The 26,869-nt window shown below is 50.1% G+C and overlaps 1 protein-coding gene and 1 non-coding gene across 2 annotated transcripts in view; one reads left to right on the forward strand and one right to left on the reverse strand.

Annotated features, from left to right (window-relative positions):
* The window catches only part of SFRP1 (secreted frizzled related protein 1), a 49,486-nt gene that overhangs the window by 17,173 nt on the left and 5,444 nt on the right, over nt 1-26,869 (reverse strand). The window contains exon 2 of the mRNA XM_017514567.2: nt 25,922-25,999. Coding sequence (XP_017370056.1) covers nt 25,922-25,999 — 78 coding nt within the window. The remainder of the gene's footprint in view (nt 1-25,921; nt 26,000-26,869) is intronic.
* LOC119468903 lies at nt 20,508-20,610 on the forward strand. Its single transcript, XR_005197711.1, has one exon. It is a non-coding gene; the product is annotated as a U6 spliceosomal RNA (small nuclear RNA).

A 26,869-nucleotide genomic window follows, 5' to 3' on the forward strand; every position in this document is an offset into this window, starting at 1 on the left:
GCACCAATGCATACACACCAGCAGCATCAATGCCTACACACCAGCAGCTTCAATGCATACACACCAGCAGCATCAATGCATACACACCAGCAGCATCAATACATACACATCAGCAGTGTCAATGCCTACACACCAGCAGCATCAATACATACACATCAGCAGCGTCAATGCATACACACCAGCAGTGTCAATGCCTACACACCAGCATCTTCAATGCATACACCAGCATTGTCAATGCCTACACACCAGCAGCGTCAATGCATACACCAGCAGCGTCAATGCCTACATACCAGCAGCGTCCATCCATACAAACCAGCAGCATCAATACATACACACCAGCAGCATCAATGCATACACACCAGCAACATCAGTGTCAGCCACCTGGAATTCTGCTGTCTTACTGTTTGATTTCCTGGATTGTTAAATCCCAATTGAGTTAAGCTAATGGTGCAAAATGAAAGCCCTGCTCTGAGAGCAAAGAGTTGCCTGTCATGGTTTCATCTGGGAAGGCAGGTGCCTTGGGGAGCAAGGGTTTGGGCCTCAGAGTGGATCAGAGAAGAACTGTAGCCCCTCCACTTCACAGTATGCACCTTAGCCTCCTCCACCCCCAGCACCCCCCTCCATCCCCCAACCACCACCCTACACAGGAGGCAGAGAGAGAAGAATAGAAGAATCATTTAAATAAAGTCCATCACCAGGATTGATTGAATCTTGGCTCTGAGTTCTGGCAAACCCGCCAAGGCAAACAGCTTTTCCTACCATGGGGTCACTGGTTCTTCATTCCTCTCCAATCTACCCCTACTCCGTCCTTTTGCCCAAATGGCAAGCTGAAACATGGGATGGTCTCCTGGGAGGGAAAAGATGGGGAATGGGCTTCAGAAAAGCCACAAGCTATCCCTCACTCTGAGAGATGCTTAAGAGAGCAGCGCAAGAGTGAGCATCATCAGAAGTGCCTGGAGGACTGTTAAAAATGCTGACTGTGGGGCTCCACGCCCAAGTTTCTGAGTCAGCAGCCAAGAGACGGGGCCCAGGAATCTGCACTGCTTTTTGCTTTTACAGACTGGGTCTCACTCTGTCACCCAAGCCAGAGTGCGGTGGCGCGATCACAGCTCACTGCAGCCTTGAACTCCAGGGCTCAAGGGATCCTCCTGAATAAGTGGAACTGTAGGCATGAGCCACCACACCAGCTAATTTTTTTTTTTAATTGTTTTTAGTTTTGTACAGATGGTGTCTCACTATGTTTCCAAGGCTGATCTCAAACTTCTGGCCTCAAGAGATCCTCCCGCCTTGGCCTCTCAAAGTGCTGGAATTACAGGCATGAGCCACTATGCCTGGCCAGGAATGTGCATTTCTAACAAGTCCCCAAGTGAGGTTACTGCTGCTGGCCTAAGGATCACACCTGAGAACCACATGTTTAAAGAGCCTGAAGGTTGGGACAGGATGGGTTGTTTGATTTGTCACCTTGGTTATTCACAGTAGTACATTCTAAGGACTCTTTCTTGGATGACATCTAAGCATCCTAGAGGCTCAGGGCAGCCCCCCAGACCTACTGGAGTTCAGGTGGAAGCCAGCAAAATTGGCACAGGCTTGTCCAAGACACAGCAAAGCTAGGGCAAGGTGGTCAGCACCGTTTACAGAATTGCTGAGGTCTATTCCAGAGCTGTGGGTACTTGCAAAGTCAAGAAAACACAAACTTGGATAGCAAAAGGCAGCACATTTCATAGGAAATGACCCCAAGTTCAGAGTCTGCAGACCCCAGCTGACCAACCCTCCCCCCCGACCCATGGTTCAGTGGATTAGACTCCACCATTAATCTCTTGCATAAACTGGGGTAAAATCACTTTACTTCTCTGGCTCCCAGCATAGTAATTTGCAAGATGAATGTGTTCATTCATTGAGATGGACCCATTCATCTCAATCTATGGAGACTGTACTGGCTGTCTACATCGGAATCTTCCTATTTCCCTTCCCTGTCTCTGAAATCCAACAGGGAAGCCCAGACCACGGCAATTGGAACATCTTACATCTCGGATGGCAGCACTGCCCAAGCCACTCTACCCAGGAGCTTTGCTTCCATGTGCCCCAGGCCCACCCTGCAGGGCAGACAGCAGCACCAGAGCACCATCTTGGTCGCAGAGCTGCCTAAGCATGAAGACAGCCCTCACAAAACACCTGACACACTCCACACATGATGATCAGCTGGACTTTGTGCCATTCCATGTGACAGATGGGGAGCAGAGGCCTAGCGGGTGCTGGCTCCTTCGCTGAGAGACCCCCTAATGAAGTTAGTCAACTGCCTCTGCAAAACGGCAGCAGGTGCACCTCACTCTTCGCCCTTTATCACATTCTCAGTTTGTCCCCTCTGAAGGCAGGGGATGCAGGTCACCGTGCTTCAAGCCAAGCTACAGACCATCTTCTTCCTGATGCCTCCCCAGCCCAGTCTAGCCTTGGCCCTCCTGGCTCTCTTGGCCTCAGCCGTGATGCAGCAACAGCTCTGCATGAGAATGACCTATGAGTGTTCCTACCTCTCCTCTTCCCCTCTGTGAGCTCATGTAGGACATGGCCCACAACTCATCCATCTCTATTCAATGCCTGATGCATTGGAGGGCTCAGCTAAACACTCGTGGGGCACATGAATGAACAGAGAGATGGAAAGAGCTCAGTCCCTGCCCGATGTTCACAGACTCACTCGCGAGACTGGAGCTCTCTGCACAGACCTCCACGTCAGCACTAACAGCAACAGCAAGAGCCAGTGGGCACCGAGTGCTTGCCCAGGCCAGGGTCTGCTCTGCCCATCTTCCAGCAGATGCACTCAAGGCTCCTCTAACAGCCAGAAGGCAGATACTCCAGTAATGACATCCAGTTTCTACATAAAGAAACTAGACGGAAAGGTTCAAGTCCCACAACTAGTCCATGGCAGAGCGGGACTTTGATCACAGAAGCCTGGCTCACAACATATAAATTCTATCAGAAGCAAAACAAACCGCACAAGCAGAACAAGAGACCTCTGTCTTGGCGGTCCCCTTTCTACTGGGGATAGATGCTTTTCAGGCCTAGGGGCAGAGAAGAGTCTCACTGGCCCCTTTTCTTTCCGAAGCTTTCTAGGTATAAAGGGATTTAGAGAAGGAAGCAGCCCTTTGATTCATCATAGACATCTCCAAAGCACAAAGCTAAGAAAGCACCAAAAAAGAAGGCTATGTCCAAAATCCTTCATCCTCATCCCACGATTCTCTCCAAAGCCAAAACAGAGGCCTGTCTCTCTAAACCTGATGGTGTCACAATCACAGTTCAAGGTGCTTGCTTATTCTCATTTCTCACCCTCCCTATTTATCCCGCTTTCTATGCCTGAACAGTCTTTTTTTTTTTTTTTTTCAGCTTTCTAGGCTTTACGTCAACAGCAGAAAGGCTTGAAGATAGCAGGCCTGGCGGCCTGCTCGCACTCCAGTCCTTGGCAGGCACGAGGTCCAGTCCGAGCCTGGGCCCAAGCCACACACCTTCCCTGGCATCAGATGGGCAGCGCCCGGCTTCACTCCCAAGTCCAGGGTGGGTAGGGGAGGACTGATGGAGCTCACACTCTTCTCCTCTGTGGAGTGGGTGGCGGGGGTGGCAAAGACCCCCAGAGGCACACAATCATCCAGTGAGATGACAGCATACACCACACAGGACGCAGAGGAACGCCGTCCTCTCAAAGCTGACAAGCTTCCTGGCCTGAGACAGGTGTGGCTGAAGCCAAAAATCTAAAAAGCCAAGAGGAATCACCACCCATCCTGTCTCAAAGCCAGTCTCATCTCTATTTTCTAGAATTCACACTCCCTGCCCTACTCTGCTGGCATGCATTCAGGGCAGCCAGGTGACACTGGCTTCAAGCTGAATGCCCTGACTCCGGTTTCCAGGTCCTGGAACCCTTCCTGGCTCTTTCATTTCTCTCAACCCATCTGGAGCCGACATGCAAGTCATGGGGCAGAGGTTCTAAGAACTGAAGGGAGCAAGTGGCAAGAAACGTACACCCCCAGCTCTGCACACCCTTTCGGCTTTTTCAGGAAGCCACTTCTTGAGAAGAAACAAATATGAAAAGCTTCCCAGTGGCTGTAGGGTCTGTCAACCCATGGGGCCAAATCAGCGCCCACAGAGGGACAAACACCCCCCAGCCTTAGAGGAGACCACAGGAAGGCTGCCAAAGACTCGGGGCACACAGAGACAGAGCTTTGCAGGAACGGGTGCTCAGGCCGCATTGTGGGGTGCCTTCCCCAACTCCCAGATATACTCCTAGCATGCAGAAGGCAAATGCTTTCTAAGTATATCTACCAAGTAGCACCACAATGGAAAGATTCTTCTGACATTCCAAGTACTCTTGGGACCATGCTTCTCTTCCTACTGAAAGCAGTCAAGATCCAGGTTTGGGAGCCCAGGCTGGGTCCTGCCAGGCAGACCTGTGAGCTCCCAGCTCCCCAGCAGGCATGCCCACCTCTAATGTATACAGCCAGCCCACTCTCTTTCCTCCAGTTCCTTTTCGTGCCTCTCCTGCCACCTGCCAAGTGCTCCTACCTCGTTCACAGCTTTCCACCGCCTGCAGGGAGGGATCGGGAGTTCTCTCTCTTGTATCTCCTCCCCAAGGCCTCCAGCCTGTATCAGAGGTGCTGATCACAGCCCCACCTCACCAGTATTCACCAGCAAGCTATGCCCTGTTACACAGCTGGGCACATCCAGGGGACAGGCAGGCCCTTCAAGGATTTGCCAGTGGAGTGGGAGTACAGTGCCCTCACTCCCTCAGCATGGGGGGGATTGATGTTGCAGCCACAGGCAGGGGAAAATGAAAGACAAATGTCAGCTTGCACAGATCCACAGCTAGAACACAAGCAAACTCTCTTCAGAGCACAGAAGGGTTAAGCCCACAGCTGCCATCCAAAGAGTTCAGACACATCGAGGATGGAGAATAGCTGGTCAGCCCTCAGGTGCTATGCAAGCGCCCTTGTGGCTCCTATCTCTTGTGGATGGATGTGTGTACAGGGCCATGATGTAAACAACAGTCACAGGGTCAATCTGTCACCAACTGAGGACTCACTGTGAAACCATCCCTCACATACCATGCATATCCTGGCTAAGCACTATCAGTAACCTTAGTAGCTGCGAGCTGTGTGCAGGGGAAACCACCACAGCTTACGGGGTGACAAATTTCATTTAAGCGGCCAATTGGGAAAGGCACAGGCCTAAGATCTGAGATCCTGTCCCAACCTTGCTGACCGCCCTCTGGTATTCTCACCTACCCTAATCGTGATTCATCCAGAGTATGTCATACCTCGTGGTCAACAAATAAACAGGTTTCAAAGGGTCCTCATTTGTCTGAAGAGCTTGAAATGGGCTGCTAGGGCAATTCATGAGACAGCTGGAGACCTTCAGAGCACTCAGGGCCAGAAGCGCAAGAGGTAGCCCCCTCCGTCCTTCTCGTCACCCTCTAAGATGGGGTTGCTAAGGGCCTTTTGGGTAGCTGGTTGTTTGCCTTCCACATCTGCCTCTCACTCTCTCTGGTTTGCCTGTGTGGCAAATGGCCTCTCCTCCCAGGTGTTCAGATGTGTGCACCTTGTAGCTCTGTGTTTTGTAATGTTAGAAATTAGGTCTTGGCCGTGCACGGTGACGCATGCCTATAATCCCAGCACTCTGGGAGGCCAAGGTGGGAGCACGGCTTGAGCCCAGGAGTTTGAGACCAGCCCGGGCAACATAGCAAGACTCCATCTCTACAATTCTTTTTTTATTAGTCAGGGTTGGTGGCATGGGCCTGTAGTCTCAGCAACTCAGGAGGCAGAGGTGGGAGGATCACTTGCGCCTAGGAGGTCAAGACTGCAGTGAGCTATCATTGTGCCACTGTACTCCAGTCTGGGTGGCACAGCAAGACCGTGACTCCAAAAACAAACAAAAAAAAATGCGTTTAGAAATCTGAAATAGAAAAAATAAATAAATCAATTTTAAAATGAAATAAAAATAAGCTCAAGCATGGGAAAGCATTTTGAACATGGCAACCTGTTCCTCTTACTTTTAATTCTGTATTATTTGGACATTTTTTATTTTGTGCAATGTGAATACATTGCCTTTCTGAAACTAAGTTACATATTCAAAAGTAAACTATAAACGTAAATATATGTACAGAGTTATGTACATGTTTATCTATGTTTTATTCATCCATTCATTTATTGTATTTTCCTGGCTTTCTGTCCAGTTTTAAAGTACTGCTCTGCCTTCAGGGAAAGCAGAGATGGGCAAATAAAGTTTTTTTACCCTGATTTGTATCCAGCTCTACAAATTTTAATTCATTTCCCTATGTTCTTTCAAGAAGCTCTCTATGGCTGTCTACGATCTCATTCTTCATTCCACTCCAAAAGAATGAAGATTCCAAGTGCTCATAGATAAGAGCAATGCTGAATTTAGATTGTTGCTTTTATTACATGACCTTGGACAACATGAGTCTCCATCCTGTTTCTCCCTCTTTCTAGATGTAGATTTCAATATCTTTCTTTATTAAGTTTCAGGTCACTCATGTCTTTGTTTCTCCTTCCCTTTGCTACAATAAAAAGTACTTTTCCCTGACAGGTGTCAGAATCAGACCACCAGGCAGATGTCACATCTGTCTCCTCCTCGGAGTCCCCTTCAAAATGTGTGTGTCAGAATGAGAGTAGAATGATCTTTAGGCCTTGTCCTGTGAATGTGTCAAGTTCTCTGCATTAGACAGACCTGGTGGACAGACAGGAAACCCCGTGAGACCATCTAGAGAGACAATGTGCAGACCCCCGATTGCTGTTTCAGCCATGTTAAAGATTTACTTAAGGACGATCCAGTGAAGGGATCAGATGATCAGGCCAAAATCAGCAGCTGAGCTTGCAAAAAACATTCAGATCAACACTATTTTTTATGTAAACTTAAAAAAAAAAATCCCTCCAATTTTCTTCTTTTTTAGACAGAGTTTTGCTCTGTCGCCCAGGCTGGAGTGCTCTGACACAATCTTGGCTCACTGCAACCTCCACCTCCCAGGTTCAAGTGATTCTCCTGCCCCAGCCTCCCAAGAGTAGCTGGGATTACAGGCACCCACCACCACACCCTCCTAATTTTTGTATTTTTAGTAGAGACAAGGTTTCGCCATGTTGGTCAGACTGGTCTTGAACTCCTGACCTCTGGTGATCCACCTGCCTCGGCCTCCCAAAGTGCTGGGATTACAGGTGTGAGCCACCATGCCTGGCCAAACTCCTCCAATTGTCTTGTATCTACTGATGAGTTGGGCTAACACACAGAATTGATTAGAGTTTGTTTCTTTGCTCAGCCTGGATGTTCTGTCCAACCTACTCCTATACACAGACTGTCCTAGCTGGGCCAGGGGACCCTCTGGGGGACTCTGCCTACAGCCCCACCAGCATTACCTGCTTGCTATGGCAAACTCTACGATTGTCAGCGAGTAGGATCCAAACCGAGGCAGGCACATCTACAGTGGCTGACAGGAGCCTCATCACTGAGCGAGGATGGGAAGCTGGAGAATCCAAGAATAATAAGTCTGGTTCATTAGCACAGACTCAGAAGCAGGAAGGGGAGGAGAACGGCAGCTCCAGGCACAGCACAGCGGCTGTTGTGGAAACCGGCCATGCTGTGGGAAGGAAGTGCTGGGTAAACACACTGGAGAGCTCTTTCACTAGAGGCTGGGACACACCAGGGTCGGAGCAACCTTGCTGGAGGGCCCCTCCCACAGCGAACCCCCCTCATGCTCTGGGCACAGTGCTCTGGAGGCTCTGTGACAGCTGAGAGCATCCGCAGGGACCCCCAGGCTGGCAGAGGAGCTGCCGCTCAGGAGAAGCTGGGCTGCAAATGCCTGGGGACCTCCAGCATGGCTGACAGCAGCAAGGACAGCTGCTCAGGGCAGCAGCAAATGCAATGACTACTGCAGACGCCTCCAGGGACTGCACCTGCTCATTCCACAGAGCCCAGGGAAGGTGGCGCAGGGGGAGAGGTCTCCCCTGGGAGTGTGTGTAAAGCCTCTGGGAGCAGCTGGAAAGCGCAGGCATGTGCAGGCTGCCTGGTTTTCCATAACGGAGCTCAGGGTGAGATTTCCTCTGAAGAAAAATCATGCTTCTTGGTACATGAGTGTTTAAGGAACACAAACTTAAGACAAAGATGCACAGAATATTCAAGCACAATGGGATTTCAGAGGCTAGCCAACCAGTCTCATTATACAGATCAGAAAACTGAGGCCCAGAGAGAAAATGAGGCCCCAGCCCCTCAGCCGACAGCATCTGAGCCTCACCAGAACCAGGACTCCCGACTCCCCAGAGCCACCGCTGTCCCCCGCCCCTCATTCGTCACACACTATTCCTGAAGTGCCTGTCCTTCACACACATGTTTCCAGAAGGGTGATGCCCCGGCCCCTCGAATTCCAGCCCCACGGGCTCAATCAGCCTCCTTCCCACCTTCCATAAATGCAAGCAAGCTGTTCCACACTTCCCTGCCAAAACAAAATACCAAAAACCAGAGAACTCAGCCCCACTCCAGGCTGAAGAAGCGCAGCCCCAGCTCACTATCAGATAAGTCATTTCCTGAAAGAAACGTGGCTGCAGCGAGGCAGGAAAGCTGGGAGCCACTCACCCCAGGACCACAGTTGGATAAAACAGTGGGGCTGTGGCCCAGCTTCCTATTCAGGAAACGCTGAGCCCCCTGTACGCCCAGGAATACCCCTGCCCTGCCTCCTCTGAAGAGCATTCTGTGGTGAGGCAAGGACCTAGGACAGACATGCTCAGTTAACTCAAGCAGGACAGAGGCTCCACTGGATGAGATGGCCAGGCCAGGGCTGGGGCCAGGGGTGCCACTGATCCCTCCTGGCTGCTTCGGAAGTGGCCACCTTTTGGTGTCCTGCACTGAGCTTTGGGGGTGTGGGTCCCCAGGAAGTCTCAGGCTGGGGGCTCCATGGGAGGAACAAGCAACAGGTCCACTCCAACCCAGGGTCCTCATTCTATCGAACCGGGGGTTGGGGGACAAAGCAGAAGTGCAGAGATTCCAGCCAGCCAGACCAGATTCCTGGCACCACCCCACTCCCGAAAAGTATCGGGAATGGGGGACAAGGATGAGGAGGATGAACCCACGAGAGAGAAACACTCTGTGTTCTTCCCTAGGCTTGCCTGTTCCCGACTTCGAGTAATCATCCAAAACAAGGAAACCTGCCAGGAGATACATTAAGTCTGTAAGCGAAGAAGGCTCTGGGCAAAGAGCTGTCAGTCACCGGGAAAATCAACACAATGCATGGATTCTACTCCTGTTCCAGGGCAGGGGCAGTTCCTGCTCAACCTTCCCGCCGCCTCCCTCGCCGCGCGCACACACACACACACACACACACACACACACACACACACACACAGCGAGGCAACTGTGAAGGCAGAAAGGGATTTGTTTTTTAAAGTCACCAGGAAAATTGACACCAAGGGAGGCAGAGGGAGCGGGTGTGGGGCCAGTGGCTCCTTCCTGGATGCAGGAAGCGGGGGCGGGGGGAGGGGGTTCAGCCCTGGGCCCAGACGTCATTCCATGTCCATGGGGCCTCCATGCTGGCAACTGGAGGTCCGTTTCCCCAAGAGCCGCGGTCACTAGAATGCTCCAGGCCATCTGGCCTTCATCTCCAAGACACGCATCATGGAACGACTCCAGGAATCGGTCTTTACACACCCTGGAGTCATCCCTTTCCTCACTGAAGAGGGGGCCCACATATTTCAAGAGTGGGATTTGTACACTGCTGGTGACCTAAAGAAACTGGGGGCACTGGCTGGCTCCTCCACCTTCCTCAGGAAAATCATCTTACATCTCTACCAGAAGGAAGGTTCACCCACCAGCACAGCCAACTTCTAGGGAGAAGCCACTGCCAGAAGGAACACAGGGAGTGCCCCAAGAAACCATGATTCGTGGCATCTGAAGGACTGAAAAGGGTCCTGTGGGTCACACTTCTGGCTTCCTGCCCAATGCAGGCCTCCAGGTATCGCAGCTAAGGGGCCGCCCCGTCTCTCAATAATGTCTACAGTGGGAGCCTACCACAGAACAAGGCAGCCCATCCCTCTGCTGAGCAAGGTTTCATTCCCTCAGGCTCGGCTCACCTGGAGCTGTACAGAAGTCTTCCCTTTGCTGGACAACACGGCACTGGCCCTCCCATCTGTTTTCCCCGACATTTGCAGTCCTAAGAGGTGGACATCCTGAAACACACAGGCTTGTCCATTTGAAGGCAGAATATGAGGAAGAGAACGGCCAGGCCCCAGGAAAGCAGGAAATGTCCAACCTCACACTGCAGTGTCTAGGAGTGACAGGCATGCAGCTCATCCTCTCTCACCTCACAGCTGCTCTTACACAAGACCTCTGCCATCGGCCGCCATGGCCAAAGCGATGCTCGGCTCTAAACACTGGCATTGGCTAGAGGAATGTCACGGAGAGTGGGTAAGAGCACCAGGTCACGTGCTACCGCAGGCTGGTGGCTCCGATGCATCTATCCCACCTGCACCAGGGCCTGCTGTGGGCTCTGTTCCCTCTTTGGAGGGAGCTGGCTCTACAGCTGAAGCCTGGATTTTCCAAGCATCCTCTCTGATTTGATGCTTTCAATCTCGGGGTCTTCAGCTAATACTTGCTCCCCCTCTGAGTCTACAGAGAAGGTGAGGGATTAGACAGGTGTATATTATAATAACCTCTGAGGCTGTTTTTAAGCTCCTCTGAGAAATACATGACCATTACGATCCTGGCTTCAATTTGGTATAGCCAGAAAATGCATTCACCTGTTACAGTTTAAGGTAAGTGCAGCATGTGCCACAGACGCTTTGGGGGAAGCGACCACAGGGCATGCTGACAGCCTCCACATAAACAGGAAGCCCTTCCAGGGATGCCACACAGAGCTGTGAGAGGGCAGCGGGGACTGGCAGCCACCGTGTGAATGATAAGTTAGAGGAGAACTGCACTTTCTGCACTGGACATGGTAGCTCATGCCTATAGGCAAGAGGAGAGCATGAGGCCAGGAGTTCAAGACCAGCTGAGCAACATAGCAAGAACCAGTTTCTATATAAAAATTTAAAAAATTGTCTGGGCACAGTGGCTCATGCTTGTAATCCCAGCACTTTGGGAGGCCAAGGCAGGCAGATCACAAGGTCAGGAGTTCAAGTTCAAGGTCTGGCCAACATGGTGAAATCCTGTCTCTACTAAAAATGCAAAAATTTGCCAGGTGTGGTGGTGCGTGCCTGTAATCCCAACTACTCAGGAGGCTGAGGCAGGAGAATCGCTTGAACCTGGGAGGCAGAGGTTGCAGTGAGCTGAAATCGCACCATTGCACTCTAGCCTGGATGACAGAGTGAGACTCCATCTCAAAATAAAATAAAATAAAAATTAGCCAGGTGTGGTGGTAGGCACCTGTAGTCCCTGTATTTGGGAGGCTGAGGCAGAAGGATCACTTGAGCCCAGGAGTTCGAGGCTGCAGTGAGCCGTGATTGTGCCACTGCAGTCCAGTCTGGGCAACAGAGTAAAATCCTGTCCGAAAACAAAAGAACTACACCACACTTTGTGGTTTCTAGGACTGTTCGATACACTCTCATGGGGTCTACACACCAGCTCTGTGGGGGATGCACCATGGTCATCATTCAGCAGATGAGAAAACAGTTACTCTCAGTACTGCCCTTCACAAAGACATGTGACTGGTAAATTGTGGGGCAGGAATGAAAACTCAGTTCTGAGTTTTAGAAAGTACTTGCTCCACACTTCCAAACTGTTCCCCTGTAGCAGGCTCTCTCTTACCCTATGCAATGGAAGGGGCTCCTGTGCCATCCATCTCTGGATTTCTGAGTACACAAGAAGCAGCAGCTCAGAGACACATTCAGTAGAGCAGCTGCAAATGGGGGGACCAGCCCAAGAAGAGGGCACTGGGGCCAGAATGTCCAACAGCACCCAGCCCTGGTCAGAGACCACTGATCCACAGTGTATACAACACACTGCCCTTTGCGGTGGTCCTACGCCCTCACTGCACCCCCAACTCGACCCTTCAATGAATGCATCCAAGCCAGTTTTCATCCGCTCCACCCCCTCAGGCACCTGCAGGCTTCTTTTCCCCATCCTCCCAAAGTGAAAGCCAATGTTCCCAGTGGCCTTGCCTGGGGAGCAGGAGGTGCCAACCAAGGTATTACACCAAGATAGCAAGTCACAGAACAAAACCAGCCAACTGCAGAGCTGGGGGACACTCACAGATCGCCTATGGTGACCATTCAACTCACTTAAGGAAACAGGCTGGGAGATTTTATCTGACTGGCCAAAGTCACAAACAGTTCAGTAGCAGTGCAGAAATTAGGTGCCAGGACTCCAGAATCTGTGTTATTTTTTTCTTGCTTCATATTTTATCTTCTAACACAGAAGTCTTTTTGTTTTTTAACAAGTGGGTAAACTGAGCCACAGAGTGCGTCCATGACTTGCAGGCGCTGACACCGTAGGTGGTAGAATGAGGTGCTGGGCTCATGCCTATATAACTCCTAAGGCCACACGTGTTCTTTCCAACGCACTCTTTAAGTCCTAGGGATTACAGCACAGCCTTTGTGCCAATCCCTGCTAACCACTGGAATTTGCTAAGGAAGTGACTCCTGCCCAGAGAACCAGCAGTTCTAAATGGACTTGCTGCAAACACTGAAACCTAAACAAAAGAGGTCTATTTGGCACTCAAAGTCATAAACAAAATACCAGGACCATAGGGGTGCTCCCCATACTTACAAAGATGGCACTCAGTTTGCATAATGGCATCACTGCAGAGAAATCCCTCCCGGGCTTCTCAGAGCCCTTCTGGAGGATGGTGGATTAGCAGCATGCTGTAGACAGTCTCTCTCTCAAGCACTGCGGGGAGGAGGTGAGCCTCGGGCCTCACCAGTGGAAACCAAGTCCCTGGGAAGGCCAGGCCAGCTGGAAAAGGCAGCTGTCGGGCCTGGCCAGGTTGACCAGGCAGATGTGCTATGCACACACAGGCAGACGTGCAGGAGGACACATGCACACAGCCCATCACACCACCCACTACCCACATCTGTCTACCCCACACCTCACAGACTGACCCATACACAGGCACACATGTGTGCAGAGCAGGTGGCCCCTCGTGTCCCCCAACTACACACATGCATCGACAGACACCCGCGTCTCCAGGATATAGCCACACGTGCACAGACACCTAAACACACAAAAAACACGCACGCACCTCCCCTTGTCCCTTATGATCACTGCAGCCTTTCCTGCCTCTTTCTTTCAGGGAAGCTCCAGATACCTGAGCTACCCCAGCCCTGCAGGCCCTCATGAATGCCATTCCCAGTGCCATGCTTCAGGGCTGGCTCTGGAGACACTGTGCCTGCTGCCTGCCTGGTCAGTAACAAGGTGTGGAGAGAGGAGTCAGGCCCGTTTGTGACAGGTCCTAATGACGACTGCTCTTGGTAACAGCCAGCTCTGCGGTGACCCAAGTATGATTACAGGCTCTGGCTCCCACTCTGCACGCGCAGAACTCGGATGTCCCAGGGGCGCTGACCACAGCACATGGCCCCTTCCCTGACAGCTGGGGCAGCCGTGCTGACCTCATCAGCCACCTCCCAAGAGCTCCTTCAAGTGGGTGGCCCTGAACAGGCCCAGACCCAGCCGGCACCAGCCTGAGCCCTCTCCTAATGAACACGGCTACAAGACTCCGCTCTTCCTCCCACCCTCACTCAAGTCTCCCCTGTCCAAAATGTCTCACCACTGGTGCCTGCATTATTTGATTAATGATGTCTTCCTCTTCTTCTCCTCCTCTTCCTCCTCCTTTTCTTTTTGAGGTCCTTTTTAAAGATATAAGGCAGTCATCTTTTAAAACAGGTTCCCAGTATCTCTCCATTGCCAAAAAGGCAGATTCTCCATTCTGTAAAAAAGTCGTCAGGTGGCTGCACACCCTGGATTTTGCCTGTTTTGTCATCATTTCTAGACACTCACCACCACACCCCCAATAAACTACCCACAAAGAGATGTGCCACTCCCCAGTGCAGTGTTACAGCTCTGGGTCACATCTCCCTGGGGATTATCTTCCTAGGCCCACGTTTGCTGCCTGAGAAGTGCCCACCAGTCCCGTGGAGGACGGCACAGGGTCTCTTGTCTTTGCAGCTCCCCTTGACCACTTCCTGGAAGACCCGCTCCCTTTTCTTCGATTCCATGGCTCCTAGCTCTTCTCTATCACAAGCATCTCTGCATCCCCTGATCCCCCTTATTCTAGATGGTAAGGCCTGGCAGAGCAGAACCACCTCCCAGTCACACCCCATGACCACCCATGAACACTCACCAGCACGGAGCCCAGCACACGCACCACGCAATCAGCTTTGACTGGGTCTCTGATGCTACATGGGATTAAGTTAATCCAGGCATTTCCTTCCTGAGGCAGGAAACACCACGAGGAGCAGCACAGGCACTGTGAGCCAGGGCTGGAGCACTGACAGAGGCACCTTGGAGAAGCCCCTAACAAACCCAAACGTTCTGCCTCAAACCGGCCTCAGGAGTGGGGACAGCGAGATGCCATAGTGCCGCCAGGGGCTCCCCAGTACAGACGCCCGCCCCCTCTCCTCCAAGACTCACCAGCTCCTATCCGGCCAGCCCAAGGCTCTCTGCAGGGCTTCTCACTCATTACACAACTTTAAAGGCAATACGGCCCAGGCAGAATTACACCACTAAAAACTTCCCCTCCTGGACTCAGGTGTGCAGGGAAGGGCTATCTATGGCCAATAGAGTTTTCACCTTCATTACCAAGGGCTTAACTCAGATTCAGAGCACTTGGAGAGGGGAGGTGGCTACAGAATTCTTTGCAGGAAAGACCCCCACAGCAGCACTTTTGGCTTTAATTATCGATATGGTTAGGCTTTGTGTCCTCACCCAAATCTCAACTTCAACTGTAATCCCCAAGTGTTGAAAGAGAGACCTGGTGGGAGGTAACTGGAGCATGGGGGCAGTTTCCCCCATGCTGTTCTTGCGGTAGTGAGTGAGTTCTCACAAGATCTGATGGTTTTATAAGGGGCTCTTCCCCCTTCGCTTCCTTCACACACTCTCTCACCCGCCGCCATGTAAGACGTGCCCGCTTCCCCTTATGCCATGACTGTAAGTTTCCTGAGGCCTCCCCAGCCATGTGCAACTGTGAGTCAATTAAAACTCTTTTCTTTATAAATTATCCACTCTTGGGTAGTGTCTTTATAGCAGTGAGAGAACAAACTAATACAATTATGGAGACTTCCCTCTTCCCAGGCCCTGGGAAGAAATTATATCAACACTTCTGTCTACACAGCTAAAATCTCTTTGGATGTTGATTCTAGTCAACAGATGTGGCATAGACTAAGCAGGACTCAGTGAAAGCCCAACGATTGCTGAATTATCTCTGTAAGAGTGCATGCCTTCTGCGGGTGGTTAGATTTTCAAAAGAAAACACTTGCACAAACACACATCATGAGCCTGTTTTTAAATGAATGTGTGTTAAGAGTAAAGACCCTGTAACTGGAGAGGCTGGGTGCTGGCTGGCATTTGGCACTGTGCAGACAAAGGTCGGGACTCTTTCCAGCCAGCCCTGCATCCTGTGGGCGGAAGCAGCAGCTGCGGGTTACATGGAGGTGAGAGGCTGCGCCCAGGACTCAAGTCTTGCCTGTGCACTTCTGAGCACCTTGCCCAGGGCTGACAACAAGTACTTACCTGACTGAACTCCTTCCCCACACAGCTATGCACTCCTGGGTGTCATCTCTGACTCGGGCCCATGGCCACAGCCACATGAGGGACCCCTAAAACACACGGGCCATTCATTCCAACCGCTGGGACCTCATCACCCTTCGAGCTGGGTACACAGACAGCTGCGAATCGGAAGGAGCAACTCCCCCTCCCATTCCTCATCCAGCCTTTGTCTCCGCGCTGTGGGCTGGGGCTAACCAGAACACAGAAAGCGAAGTGAGTTGTTAGAACTGACAGGTGATAAACCAACATTCTCCTCTATATGTATTTACCTGGCTTAGGTTTTGTCAATTGAAGAATTACTACTTGTTTTGAGTGTTAACTCCCTTTCCCCAACCTCAACTCTGGACATGAGGAATGCCCTCCTCTACTTTCTCCATTAATCTTCAACCTGACAGTTAGACCGTCGTCTCCTCCAGGAAACCTCCCTGAATTTCTCCAGCCCCCATAGAGGACCCCTCCCTCCTTCAGACCTGAGCACTGGAACTATGCACAAAGGCATCTGAAGTTACCAAAGAACGGAGACAAAAAAGCATGGCACAGGCCTCTCGCCCACCAGATTCTTGGGGAGTTTGCAGGGGGTTGTTTTTGTTTTTGTTTTGAGACAAGGTCTTGCCCTGTCTCAAACCGAGGCTGGAGTACAGTGACCCAAACACAGCTCACTGCAGCCTCGACCTCCCAGGCTCCAACAAAGCTGGGACCACAGGCATGTGCCACCACCTCTGGCTAATTTTTTTACTTTTTGGAGAGATGGGGTCTTGAACTCCTGGGCTTAAGCAGTCTTCCCTCTTTACCCTCCGGAAGCACTGGGATTACAGGTATGAGCCACCACACTTGGCCATCAGATTTTAAATGTGTTGAGGGCCGGAACCGGGTCCTCTGTATGGAGCTGAGACCAAAGGAAAAGTGGAAGGTGCCTGGGCTGTCAACCAGCCTGCGAGGTGAGCACGGCGGGCTGGCACAGCCACCCTGTGGAGTCCTGCAGGAGGGGAGGCGCTCTCCAGGCACCAGCTGCTCTCAGGGTTTGAATTGCTTATCCAGGCTCGTTTCTAGCTCTGGTGCCACTGACACAGAGTAGGGGATTTCCTTCAGCCATAAGCCATTCCCCAAAGCCAAATGCATCCGCTGCGGAAGACACTGGTGTGAAATAATTTTCAAAGAGCTCACAAAGAGAAGGGAACACATCTGAGGTAGTCCCAAAAGGAAATGTCCTGCAGAGAAAGCTGATGGAAGGGCTAGAGAAAACAACAGAGAGAAAATCCCCCTCATAATCCTGCCTGAATGAGAAAGAACACCGTTTAGGGAAGCTGGTTTCTCGTTTTTTTTTTACCCACTGCCAAAGTACTATTTTGGCATCTCTTTACAACTCACAGACATCCTTTCAGAATTTGTAAATGATTTCCCTTAATTCCTGCCCTACAGAAAATGCCTCCTTTATTCCTCCAAGTATCTGCGAGCCAGGAAGCATCTATTACCTGCACATCAATCCCTAAGAGCTGTCACATAGCCTCGGCTCTCATGCTCACAGCCCCCCAAACCTAAAAGACCAACACCTTTTACATTCAAGACTCAAACACGCAGATGGAAGCTCTGCACGTGCACAGGGATCTCAACCCCAAAAGCCCAAACAGACACAAACGTCACCTTTTCTCAAGAGTCCCCAGTTCCCACTTCTGCCCCTTTGAGGAGCTGGGATGAGAAGGACTCAGGGTACAGCGTAAGTTATGGGGGCTACCCACAACATCTTTAAACTCAGCCCTGCAGGAAGAACCCCAAGGCCCGTGTGACACGGAAACTCCAGCATCCGGGGCTATCTGGGACTGTCAGAACAAGCAGTTTCTAATCCAGCAGTCTCCCTGAAAAACCACTATCAACAGTCACTACAGGCCGGTGCAGTGGCTCACTCCTAGAATCCCAGCTCTTTGGGAAGCCGAAGTGGGTGGATCACTTAAGCTAAGGAGTTCGAGACCAGCCTGGGCAACATGGTGAAACCCTATTTCTACTAAAAATACAATTAAAAAAAATTAGCCAAGCGTGATAGTATGAACCTGTAATCCCAGCTACTCGGGAGGCTGAGGCAGGAGAATCGCTTGAACCCAGGGGGCAGAAGTTGCAATAAGCTGAGATCACACCACGGCACTCCAGCCTGGGTGCCAAGAGCAAGAGGCTGTCTCAAAAAAAAAAAAAAAAAAAAAATTCCCCACAGTGTGTTACGTGGAAAGACCTGGAAGGCTTTATTTCATCTCATCCCCATCATCACCATTCATGTGTCCATCCACCCCCTCACTTAAACATGTGCTGCAGCGCTCACAGACTTGACCTGCCACCTCTTAATTCCCAAATGGGTCCCTTACAGCCACCCACGAGCAAAGCCAGAGACACTGGGGGAGTATCTGCAGCATTTTTTTTTTCACCACTGTCATTAACACTCAGCAAAATCCAGAAGGTAACTTCACCCCCTACCATCATGTTCTGGCCCCGGCTCCCGATTCAGTCAACATTTCCAGCCCCCTGCCAATGTGGTTCAACAAATGTCTATTTTTAAAGAAACCTAAGCTGGCTGCTTCTGGTTCACTTTCCTCGTAACTCATCACCAACTATTTGTGGGATGCAGAGGGGAGTCGTCCTGAGACTGCCCCCTCTGAATTAGGAAGTCCCCAGGTGCCAGCACTAAGGTGCACTCAAACCCAGGGAGGCTCACGCCACAGGCGGCTCCTGTAGACACTGACGATGGGGCGAGTCCCTCTTCCCGGTCGCCCAGCCAGACAGGCTGCGGTGCCAGGTCCTCTGGGCACAGTGGAAGTCACAAGCCCTAGTGGCAGGCCAGACTCCATACACAGCAAAGCTGTAGTTCAAATATTTATTGTATGTGTCTGGCTTTCACACGGAGTTTGCCAGTTAGTAGTGTTTACCTTGGTCAAAATTCACGGGAAATCTTAGTCTGTACAGGCCCACAGTTTATTTTACTGCCAGATAAACAACTTTCTTTGATAAATCATCCATGTGACAGTGTTCCTGAAAGACTAAACAAAGATTTCAAGCACAATCTATAGGCCTTTGAGAAGGCTTCCAAAGCAAACGCACATTTAATTGGCTGTTCCAAGGTCCGGGCAGGGCAAGGGTCTGACATTTCTTTGGCCATTTGTTCTTCTTTAAAAAAAAAAAAACAGATTGGGGCTTCTAGCATATTTCCACAAAACTGAGTGAAACTTACCAATATTTAAACGCTCATTTGCATTATAATGCATAGCCTATTTTTTGGTTAAAGGAAGTGACTATCACAAGGCAGATGTTCGGGTGGGAGAAGGGAAAACTGCCCTAGAGATATCCCTGGAGAAAAAGGGAGGGCAGAGGGAAGTAAAACAGTGTCAACGGGCTCTGGAGTCCCTAGTATATCAGCCCTGCTAAATTAGAAAGAGAACACGTTAGGTAGAGGGTTTCTAAAAAACACACACATGAAAACTTCAGTGGTCCTATCCTGGAACACCAGTCAGTCGCAGCTCCCGCATTCAGCCCTCGTCACTGTCTGGAAGCTTCCAGTTTTACATTGACGTAAGGATGCCATGTCACCAAAACCCAGGTCCTCCTAACTTCTAGTTAGGGCTTGGCATTCCGAGGGGGAGTTGTTTGTTATTGTTATTGTTATTGTTAACTACAGCCCCTCGAAGCTGCATAAAGCTTTTCTTTTCTTTTTTTTTGAGACAAAGTCTTGCTCTGTCACCCAGGCTGGAGTGCAGCAGTGCAATCTCAGCTCACTGCCACCTCCGCCTCTGTGTTCAAGCAATTCTCCTGCCTCAGCCTCTGAAGTAGCTGGGGTTACAGGCACCCCCACCATGCCTGGCTAATTTTTGTAGAGATGGCATTTCGCTATGTTGGCTAAGCTGGTCTTGAACACCTGACCTGAGGTGAGGAGTCCACCCACCTTGGCCTCCCAAAGTGCTGGGATTACAGGCCTGAGCTATCACGCCCAGCAGCCTAAAGCTTTTAAAGGTCTTCCAAATGGGTTTTTTTAAAAGACTTCTTCTGTAAAAAGACATTCTTTAACCAGAGAATTAACGAGTATATTCCATTCTTTTTCCTAAAAACTTTTCCCCCAAGAAGCTGATTTCATTCACGCTGGAATTTTCCTTCCTAAGCTAAATTTCACCCTAAAACAATTCTTTCCAATAAGAAGAGATAATAATTATTACAGATTGAACAGCCACCATATTCCAGGAACTGTCCACACTTGATTAAATCCAATTCTCCCAACACAGTCATGTAGGAATTCTCATCCATAATCTGCCAATGAGGAGCCAGGCCCAGGGAGGTTAAGAACTTTCTGGTGGTCGCTTAGCTTATAGGGTAGGGATTTAATCCACGTCTGTCTGGCCCAAAGCCTATGTTCTTTGCATTCTGTTACAATGCCTGTTTTCCCACCAAGAAGAGAGCCACTGATTGCTGAGCTCCTTCTGTGTGCTGGGCACAGACATCAGTCCATTTAAATTCTGAGGGTAAAGGAGCACCTGATGCCCCTGCCCAGGAAGCTCCTCAACCACTGTCCTGCATGATGGGTGTGAGACGAAGGGAAGGAGCAGAGTGTGTAGTCTGGCCTGGCTGCCAGGGAAGTGCTGGTGGGAAGTGCCAGGGATCTAGGTAGAGTGCTCTTGGGTCATCAAATGCCCAACTCCCTTTTTTTTTTGTCTTATTTCCTTCAGTCAGTAGGGTGAGGGTATGGACTGGCTGATCTTTGAGGTCCTACACAACACAGCTTTACAATGGCAAAGTGCTACAGGGGCTTGCTTCAGTAGCACACATGCTAAAACTGAAACAATACAGAGAAGATTCGCATGGCCCCCACGCAAGGATAACACGTGAGTTTGTGAAGTGTTCCGTATTTTTAAAGAATGAGATATAGTGTTCAGCAGCACAGCTAGGCAACTATAGTTAACAGTGATTTGTTGTGTATTTTAAATTAACTAGAGGACTAGATTTGGAATATTTCTAACACTAAGATTAGCGTTTTAGGTGGTAGATATCCCAATTACTCATATTTTTTTTTTTGAGACAGAGTCTTGCTCTGTCACCCAGGCTGGAGTACAGTGGTGTGATCATGGCTCACTGTAGCCTCAAATTCCTGGGTTCAAGCGATCCTCCCACCTCAGCCTCCCAAGTAGCTGGGACTACAGGTATGCACCACCATGCCCAGCTAATATTTAATTTTTAATGGGGATAGGGTTTTACTATGTTGTCTGGGGTCTCGAGGCTGGTCTAGAATGCCTAACCTCAGGCAATCCTCCTGTCTCACCCTCCCAAAGCATTGAGATTACAGATGTGAGCCAGCATACCCAGCCCCAATTACCCAGGTTTGATCATTGCACATTGTATGCTTTTATCAAAATATCAAATATACATCATAAATATGTGCAACTATTTGGTATCCATTAAAAAAATGTAAGTGGCACAGGTGAGCAACAGAGCACCCAAAGAAATGGACAGTTTGTATGGGCTGTGAACAGCCCCCTCGTCCCACTCACCCCTTGTCCCCTCTTTCTCTATCCACCTCCAGAAAAGCTTCAGAAAATAAACGTGAACTTGAGGGCAAATCCTCCTCCCCACTCCCCTTCTTGTGAGAGTTTAGAGTCACATCCAAAGATGAGGGCACGATGCGTAGGAAAATAAGCCAGACGCAAAAGGACAAACACTGGCTCGGCCTCCATCTCTGCACTGTCCCCGCTCCCCCGACTCCCATGCACAATAAGGCTGCTCAGAAAGAGACGCAGGCTCTGGGCTGGGAGTCACACCTCTGGTGTGCTGAGCAATGGGACAACCCAGGTTTTTGTGCACATGAAACATCCTAATAATTCGCTCCAAGCCTGTATGATCTGTGGATGGGATATGTATCTTCAGTAACAATAAAATCCAGTTGTTTTCCGCCTAGCAATTCCAGTCCCGGGGTAATGATTCCTTCCATGTCTAATTTTACTTTGACTGAATGAGATTTCTGGATGTTGGGGCTTCTTTTAAACATCAATACACTCAGTCACCCACAACGGAGCATGTAGTTTTCCTTGAACTTCCTACACAAGTTGCTAATATCCACCTTGAAAAGAGCCTTCTCTTTTATAAAAAATAAAAATAAATAAATAAAGAAGTCCATCAAGCCTGTAATCCCAGCACTTTGGGAGGCCGAGGCAGGTGAATCACATGAGGTCAGGAGTTCGAGACCAACCTGGCCAACATGGTGAAACCCCCCTCATCTCTACTAAAAATATAAAAATTAGCTGGTTGTGGTGGCGGGCACCTGTAATCACAGCTACTCAGGAGGCTGAGGCAAGAGAATTGCTTGAACCCAGGAGGTGGAAATTACAATGAACCAAGATGGTTCCACTGCACTCCAGCCCGGGTAGAGTGAGACTAAGCCTCAAAAAAAAAAAGAAGTCCAACGTCCACATCCCTGCCATCACCTATGATTCATACACTCAGCCGACAAACTTTCATTGTATGCCTACCATGTATAAGGCACTGTGCTGGGGACTATTTGAGAACAAACAGGTCTTATTTTGTTCATTCCAAGACACAGATTTTTCTGCACATTTCTGCAAGAAGTGTGTTGCTGTTGTTGTTGTTGTTTTGGTTTTTTGTCAGTAGCACAAACAGAACAGTGTGTCTCACAATTAAGAGGCATCTCCCATCACGTAAAACATGGCATCAGACACACAGCCTGCTCTCAGGCAGCCTGCAGGTGCTACAGTGACTGTGCTAGCAGCCTGCTTGCTTCGCCTTTGGGAGGAAACCGAAGGTTTAGTTTGGAAAGGATCAGCCTACTTTCTGCAAGAGCTCAAACTGTCCTTCAGAGCAAAACATTGTGCCAAACAGCGGCATAGCCAAAACACCTTGAAAGAAGTTGGAGGCAGAGTGAGAACGGATTAGTGGACGTGCAGGAACCTCTGAAAGTATTTCTACTAGGAAATACTCCCTAATGCTAACTGTGAAAGCTGATTTTCTTTTCCTTCCTATTTGACTAATCTTCGTGTCGCCGAGTACGGCTTTTCTCTTTATGAGGAAATATATAAATGGAAAAAAAGAATCCTCTCAGAAGGCAAGGAAAGTTTCTAGGGGCAAAGAAATTCTTTTCCACATGGAGAAAAAACTGAGGTAAACAAATTGTCACCTGAACTCTCAAGCTCAAAACACCGCAGAAAGCAGTGCAAGTGGAAGCTCTGAACTCCCCTAGCAGAAGTACATCACCGTGCAAATCTCCCCCAGGAAAGCTTACGGGTGTTTACAGACACTGCAGAGGAAGCCAGAGAAAGTGGCCAGAGGCGGGAATTCACCTCACCACAATTATAAATAAATCAGATCCTCATATCTCTGGGATAAACCAACCCAAACAGCAGACAGCTGTGGGTGCTGAGCTGTTAACAGCAGGATGATTAGCATGGCGGCTTGCAAATACTATGTTGGGCTATTTAAGAGGTAGGAGTGGCACCCTGTTGTCACAGAGCAGAAAAAGCAGAGAGAGAACAAAAAGCAGAGCCCTGCGAGCTGATGGAAGCCAGCAGGCAGGCTGGTCACCATGTTCAATGCGGTGACTTTGCCTGTCTAAGTCTTGGCTCCTACATCTGGTACTCGATTCAGGCTGATCAGCTGCGTTCCTGAGCATCAGCACACAAGCTTTTCTGCTCGTGGTTTCTTTTTTTTTCCTGTTGGGGAAAAACATGTGCCCTGAACTAAGGGGGTACAGTGCAGAGCTAGAGACACAAGTGACTAAGCAAACCTGCCAAGGGGTTAAAGCGCACTGCCTGGGAAGGTCAGAGGTCATGCCCAGCTCCACGGAGGCTGCCGGGATCCACAGATACAGTGGCAGGGGAACGAGGGTACTGCTTACCCAGGGAAACGCACCCCTCATTCCCGGAGCTCACAGAGAGCCTTCCAGCAACCTGATGTCTTCCCACTGGGAAGGGCCACTTAATGCAAAGTTTGATCCCTGGAGGAGGGAGTCAAGCATTCTCTTTCTTCTCTGCCGTGTGTCAGCTTGCATTGTTCAATTTCTTTGTTTCCTAACGGAATCCCATCAGCGTGGCTGACTGCCTCACTTACTTGAAGTGAACTGAGCTAGGAAACACGTTTCTCGACAAGGCTGCATTCTCTGAGGTGCTAAGAAGGGCAGAGCTAAGCTCAGCCCCTGCAGAGAGAGAGAAAAAAAATCTTATACATTGTTTTATGAGAACATTACAGACAAAAAAACAAAAAGGTTTCTCCTGCAACCGGCTCAAAGAAGCCTGCCATACGCACACTAAGGAGGTCAGTGCCTCCATGTCAAAGCCCAGCGGCTGTGCGTCGACTCTCTCTTCAGTGAGAAAGTGTTCGTCTCTTAAGTGAGGAGGGCAGGTGGCAGAGTGCAGAAGGACTCTGGTTGGAAAAGTCAAATTCCTTCTTTATCAAATAAGAGGACTGGATAAGATGACCTCTGAGGTCCAGAAAGAACTCAAAAGTTCTGTGAATCCAAGAAGAAAATTTTGTCAGGGCTAAAAGAATCCAGTCCCAAACAGCTACTCACTCAGACTCCACAAACCCTGATGGGTTATCGACGTGAGCTCCTCCATCCTCTTCGGGGTGCAGGACGCTGGCTGACTCAGCAGGTGCCTGCTGCCCTGGGAAGATGTCCATCCCAGGTGAGTTACCTGAGTGCCCTCAAGACCCCTGCCCTACACCTTAAGGTCAACCTTGTCAGATTCAAATTCTTTCCCAAGGCTTACCTCTTCAGCCCATGTGGCAAAGGGTCTGAATCCTGAATCCTCCAACTTCTGTTTATTTTTTTTAAATAATGCTTATGTATTACATTTATTTAGAGGATGAGTTCTACCCTAAATCTGTATCTATAGAACTCAGAAAGCACTTGATATTCAGGGAATCCTCACTGACAAACTTGAGTTAACGCAGAAACAGACAAGTAATTCACACTGCTGCATCATAGAGAACACGTCAATCTTCCCCATGCATGGAATGAGGATATGCGCTCTCCAGTTCAGCTCTGGTGGCCATCTGCATCCAGCTTCCATCTTCATCCACAATTGCAATACCCTGAGAATGGCCCTGTCTTGATGCACGATTCCCTCTGATTTGTGTGTGTTCTCCCACGTGTGTGCAGCTTACTTCAACAGGGCTCCTTACAGGAACAAGACCCTTCCATGTACTTTACCATGAAAACATGAGCTGGGATGCCTCTGAACGGACTCACATCACCTATCCTTAAGCTCTTACAGATAAGAATTCTGCAAGAAATCCGATCTCAGGGACGCAATGCAGGACTTATGAGAAACACATTGTTCAGCATGACGTTGATCCTTCCGAAAGCGTGGCTTGGCCCCAGCCACTGCTCTGCATCCATGTCAGGTAGAGGAGAGAGAGAGGGAGCTGAGCCTCCAAAGGGATGCTGTTTACATTTACTTTTCCCAGAGGAGAGACTATCAGGCTCTTGGGAATTCGGGTCTTCTGCAGGTCAGACTATAACAGACCATCCCTGAAAGGACCCAAGGCTCCTGGCATCTTCCCCACCGACCCCTGACCCCTACCAGCTCCTCCTGGAGGTACGAGTGCTGGTTCGGAATTCTCTTTTGACAGAAAGCGACTTGGGAAGAAAAGAGAAAAACCACACTACTGTGGGGAAGTCTGTTTTCTTTGCCTCACAGAACCTGATGAGAATCCTTCTCTGAATCCCCTAAGCACTGAAATCTCCCCTCCCTGGGAAGGCACCCGTAGGTCAGCCATTTAAATCCTGGACAGAGTCATGCTGACACCTAGGGGTAGATGTTAAAAAAAGGAGCCAGTCCAGAAAAAGCCGGGCCCTACCAGCCACCAGAGCAAGTGGCAACTTGTACCTCCTGCAGCTTCCGAGAAGGAGCTGCTGTCCTTCCCTGCTCCTCTTGACCTGTCCCCAGATCAACCTCCCTGCACGCCTAGAGAAGATCCCCAAAACTCTGTCCAGTGATCCCCCACAAAGGAGGGCAAAGTATGGCCTTCATAAAAACTGGCTGGTTCCCGACCTTGTCTAGTCTCTCATCTGCCTGAGAAAAGCAGCCATTTGGAGAGGAATAAGGTAGAGAATGTGGAAAGCTGCAACGAGATACAGCAGCAGGGCCTCCCTCCAGCAGGGACGCACACCAGGACGTTCCAAACCTTCCAGAAGCAGCTAGAAACGCTTTCTTACCAAACTCGCTGGCGCAGAGATGTTCAATGATGGCCTCGGATTTCAACTCGTTGTCACATGGAGGACACACAGTTGTGCCTGGGAAGGGAATTGAGGAGACACAGAACTTTAAGTTACAGGGCAGGAAGGCAGCAGCCCCCTGGGGAAGAGATCGGCCCTGGGTCCAGGCCGAAAGTGGTAATGGTCTTCTGGAACTTCTGAAGGGGACCTGAGAATTGAAAAGCAGCAGCCTTGAGCCCGGGGTCTACAGCCAGAGCAGGCACAGGTTTCTTGAACATTTTGACCCAGAGCTTGCCAAATGTGCCACAGTTATTTAAGGTAGCATGACCTGAGGCTGGGTGGGGGCAGGTCATGTGAATGATGACTTGTGGGCGTTGTGAATGCCAGGAAAAGCTGGCTTACAAACCCACAGAGATCTCTTCCTGGTGGTTGCTTCCCATCTTCTCCCTTCTCCTTTCAATTCCACCCTCCGATTCCTGTCCCCTTCCCATTTCCGTACTCCCAGCTAGCCTGCTGATCCCTCTGACCAGGTCACCAGGAGTCAAGAGAGAAAAAACTCAGCCAGACTCACAAACCCCAGCCCTCGGCCCCTGAACACCCCCCTCCAAAAGGGCCACCGCAGCAGGAGGCTGGGGCAGGCGGGGCGGGGCGGAGCGGAGCGGGGCAGGGCAGAGCACTAGCAGGGGCTGCCAAATGGGAGGACGGGGCTGGATGCGAAGGGGCCCTTTGGAGGCTCTTTCCTGGGCAACTGTGAAGTGCTTTGAAGGGGAGGTGTCCAGGGGGAAACATGCCTGTCACGGGGAGGCAGCTCCACTGCCTGAACGGAGATGTCTGAGGCCAGGGCAGAAGCCTCCTCCTCCAAGTCAATATTCTGCTGAAATCAAAAAGTCCAGTGCAGGAAAAGAACCCCGCTTCCCAGGGCAGAGAGAGAGAGCAGGACGGTGCTTT

Source organism: Cebus imitator, unplaced genomic scaffold, assembly GCF_001604975.1.
Source record: "Cebus imitator isolate Cc_AM_T3 unplaced genomic scaffold, Cebus_imitator-1.0 Scaffold526, whole genome shotgun sequence".
In the NCBI taxonomy this organism is placed as follows: Eukaryota; Metazoa; Chordata; class Mammalia; order Primates; family Cebidae; genus Cebus; species Cebus imitator.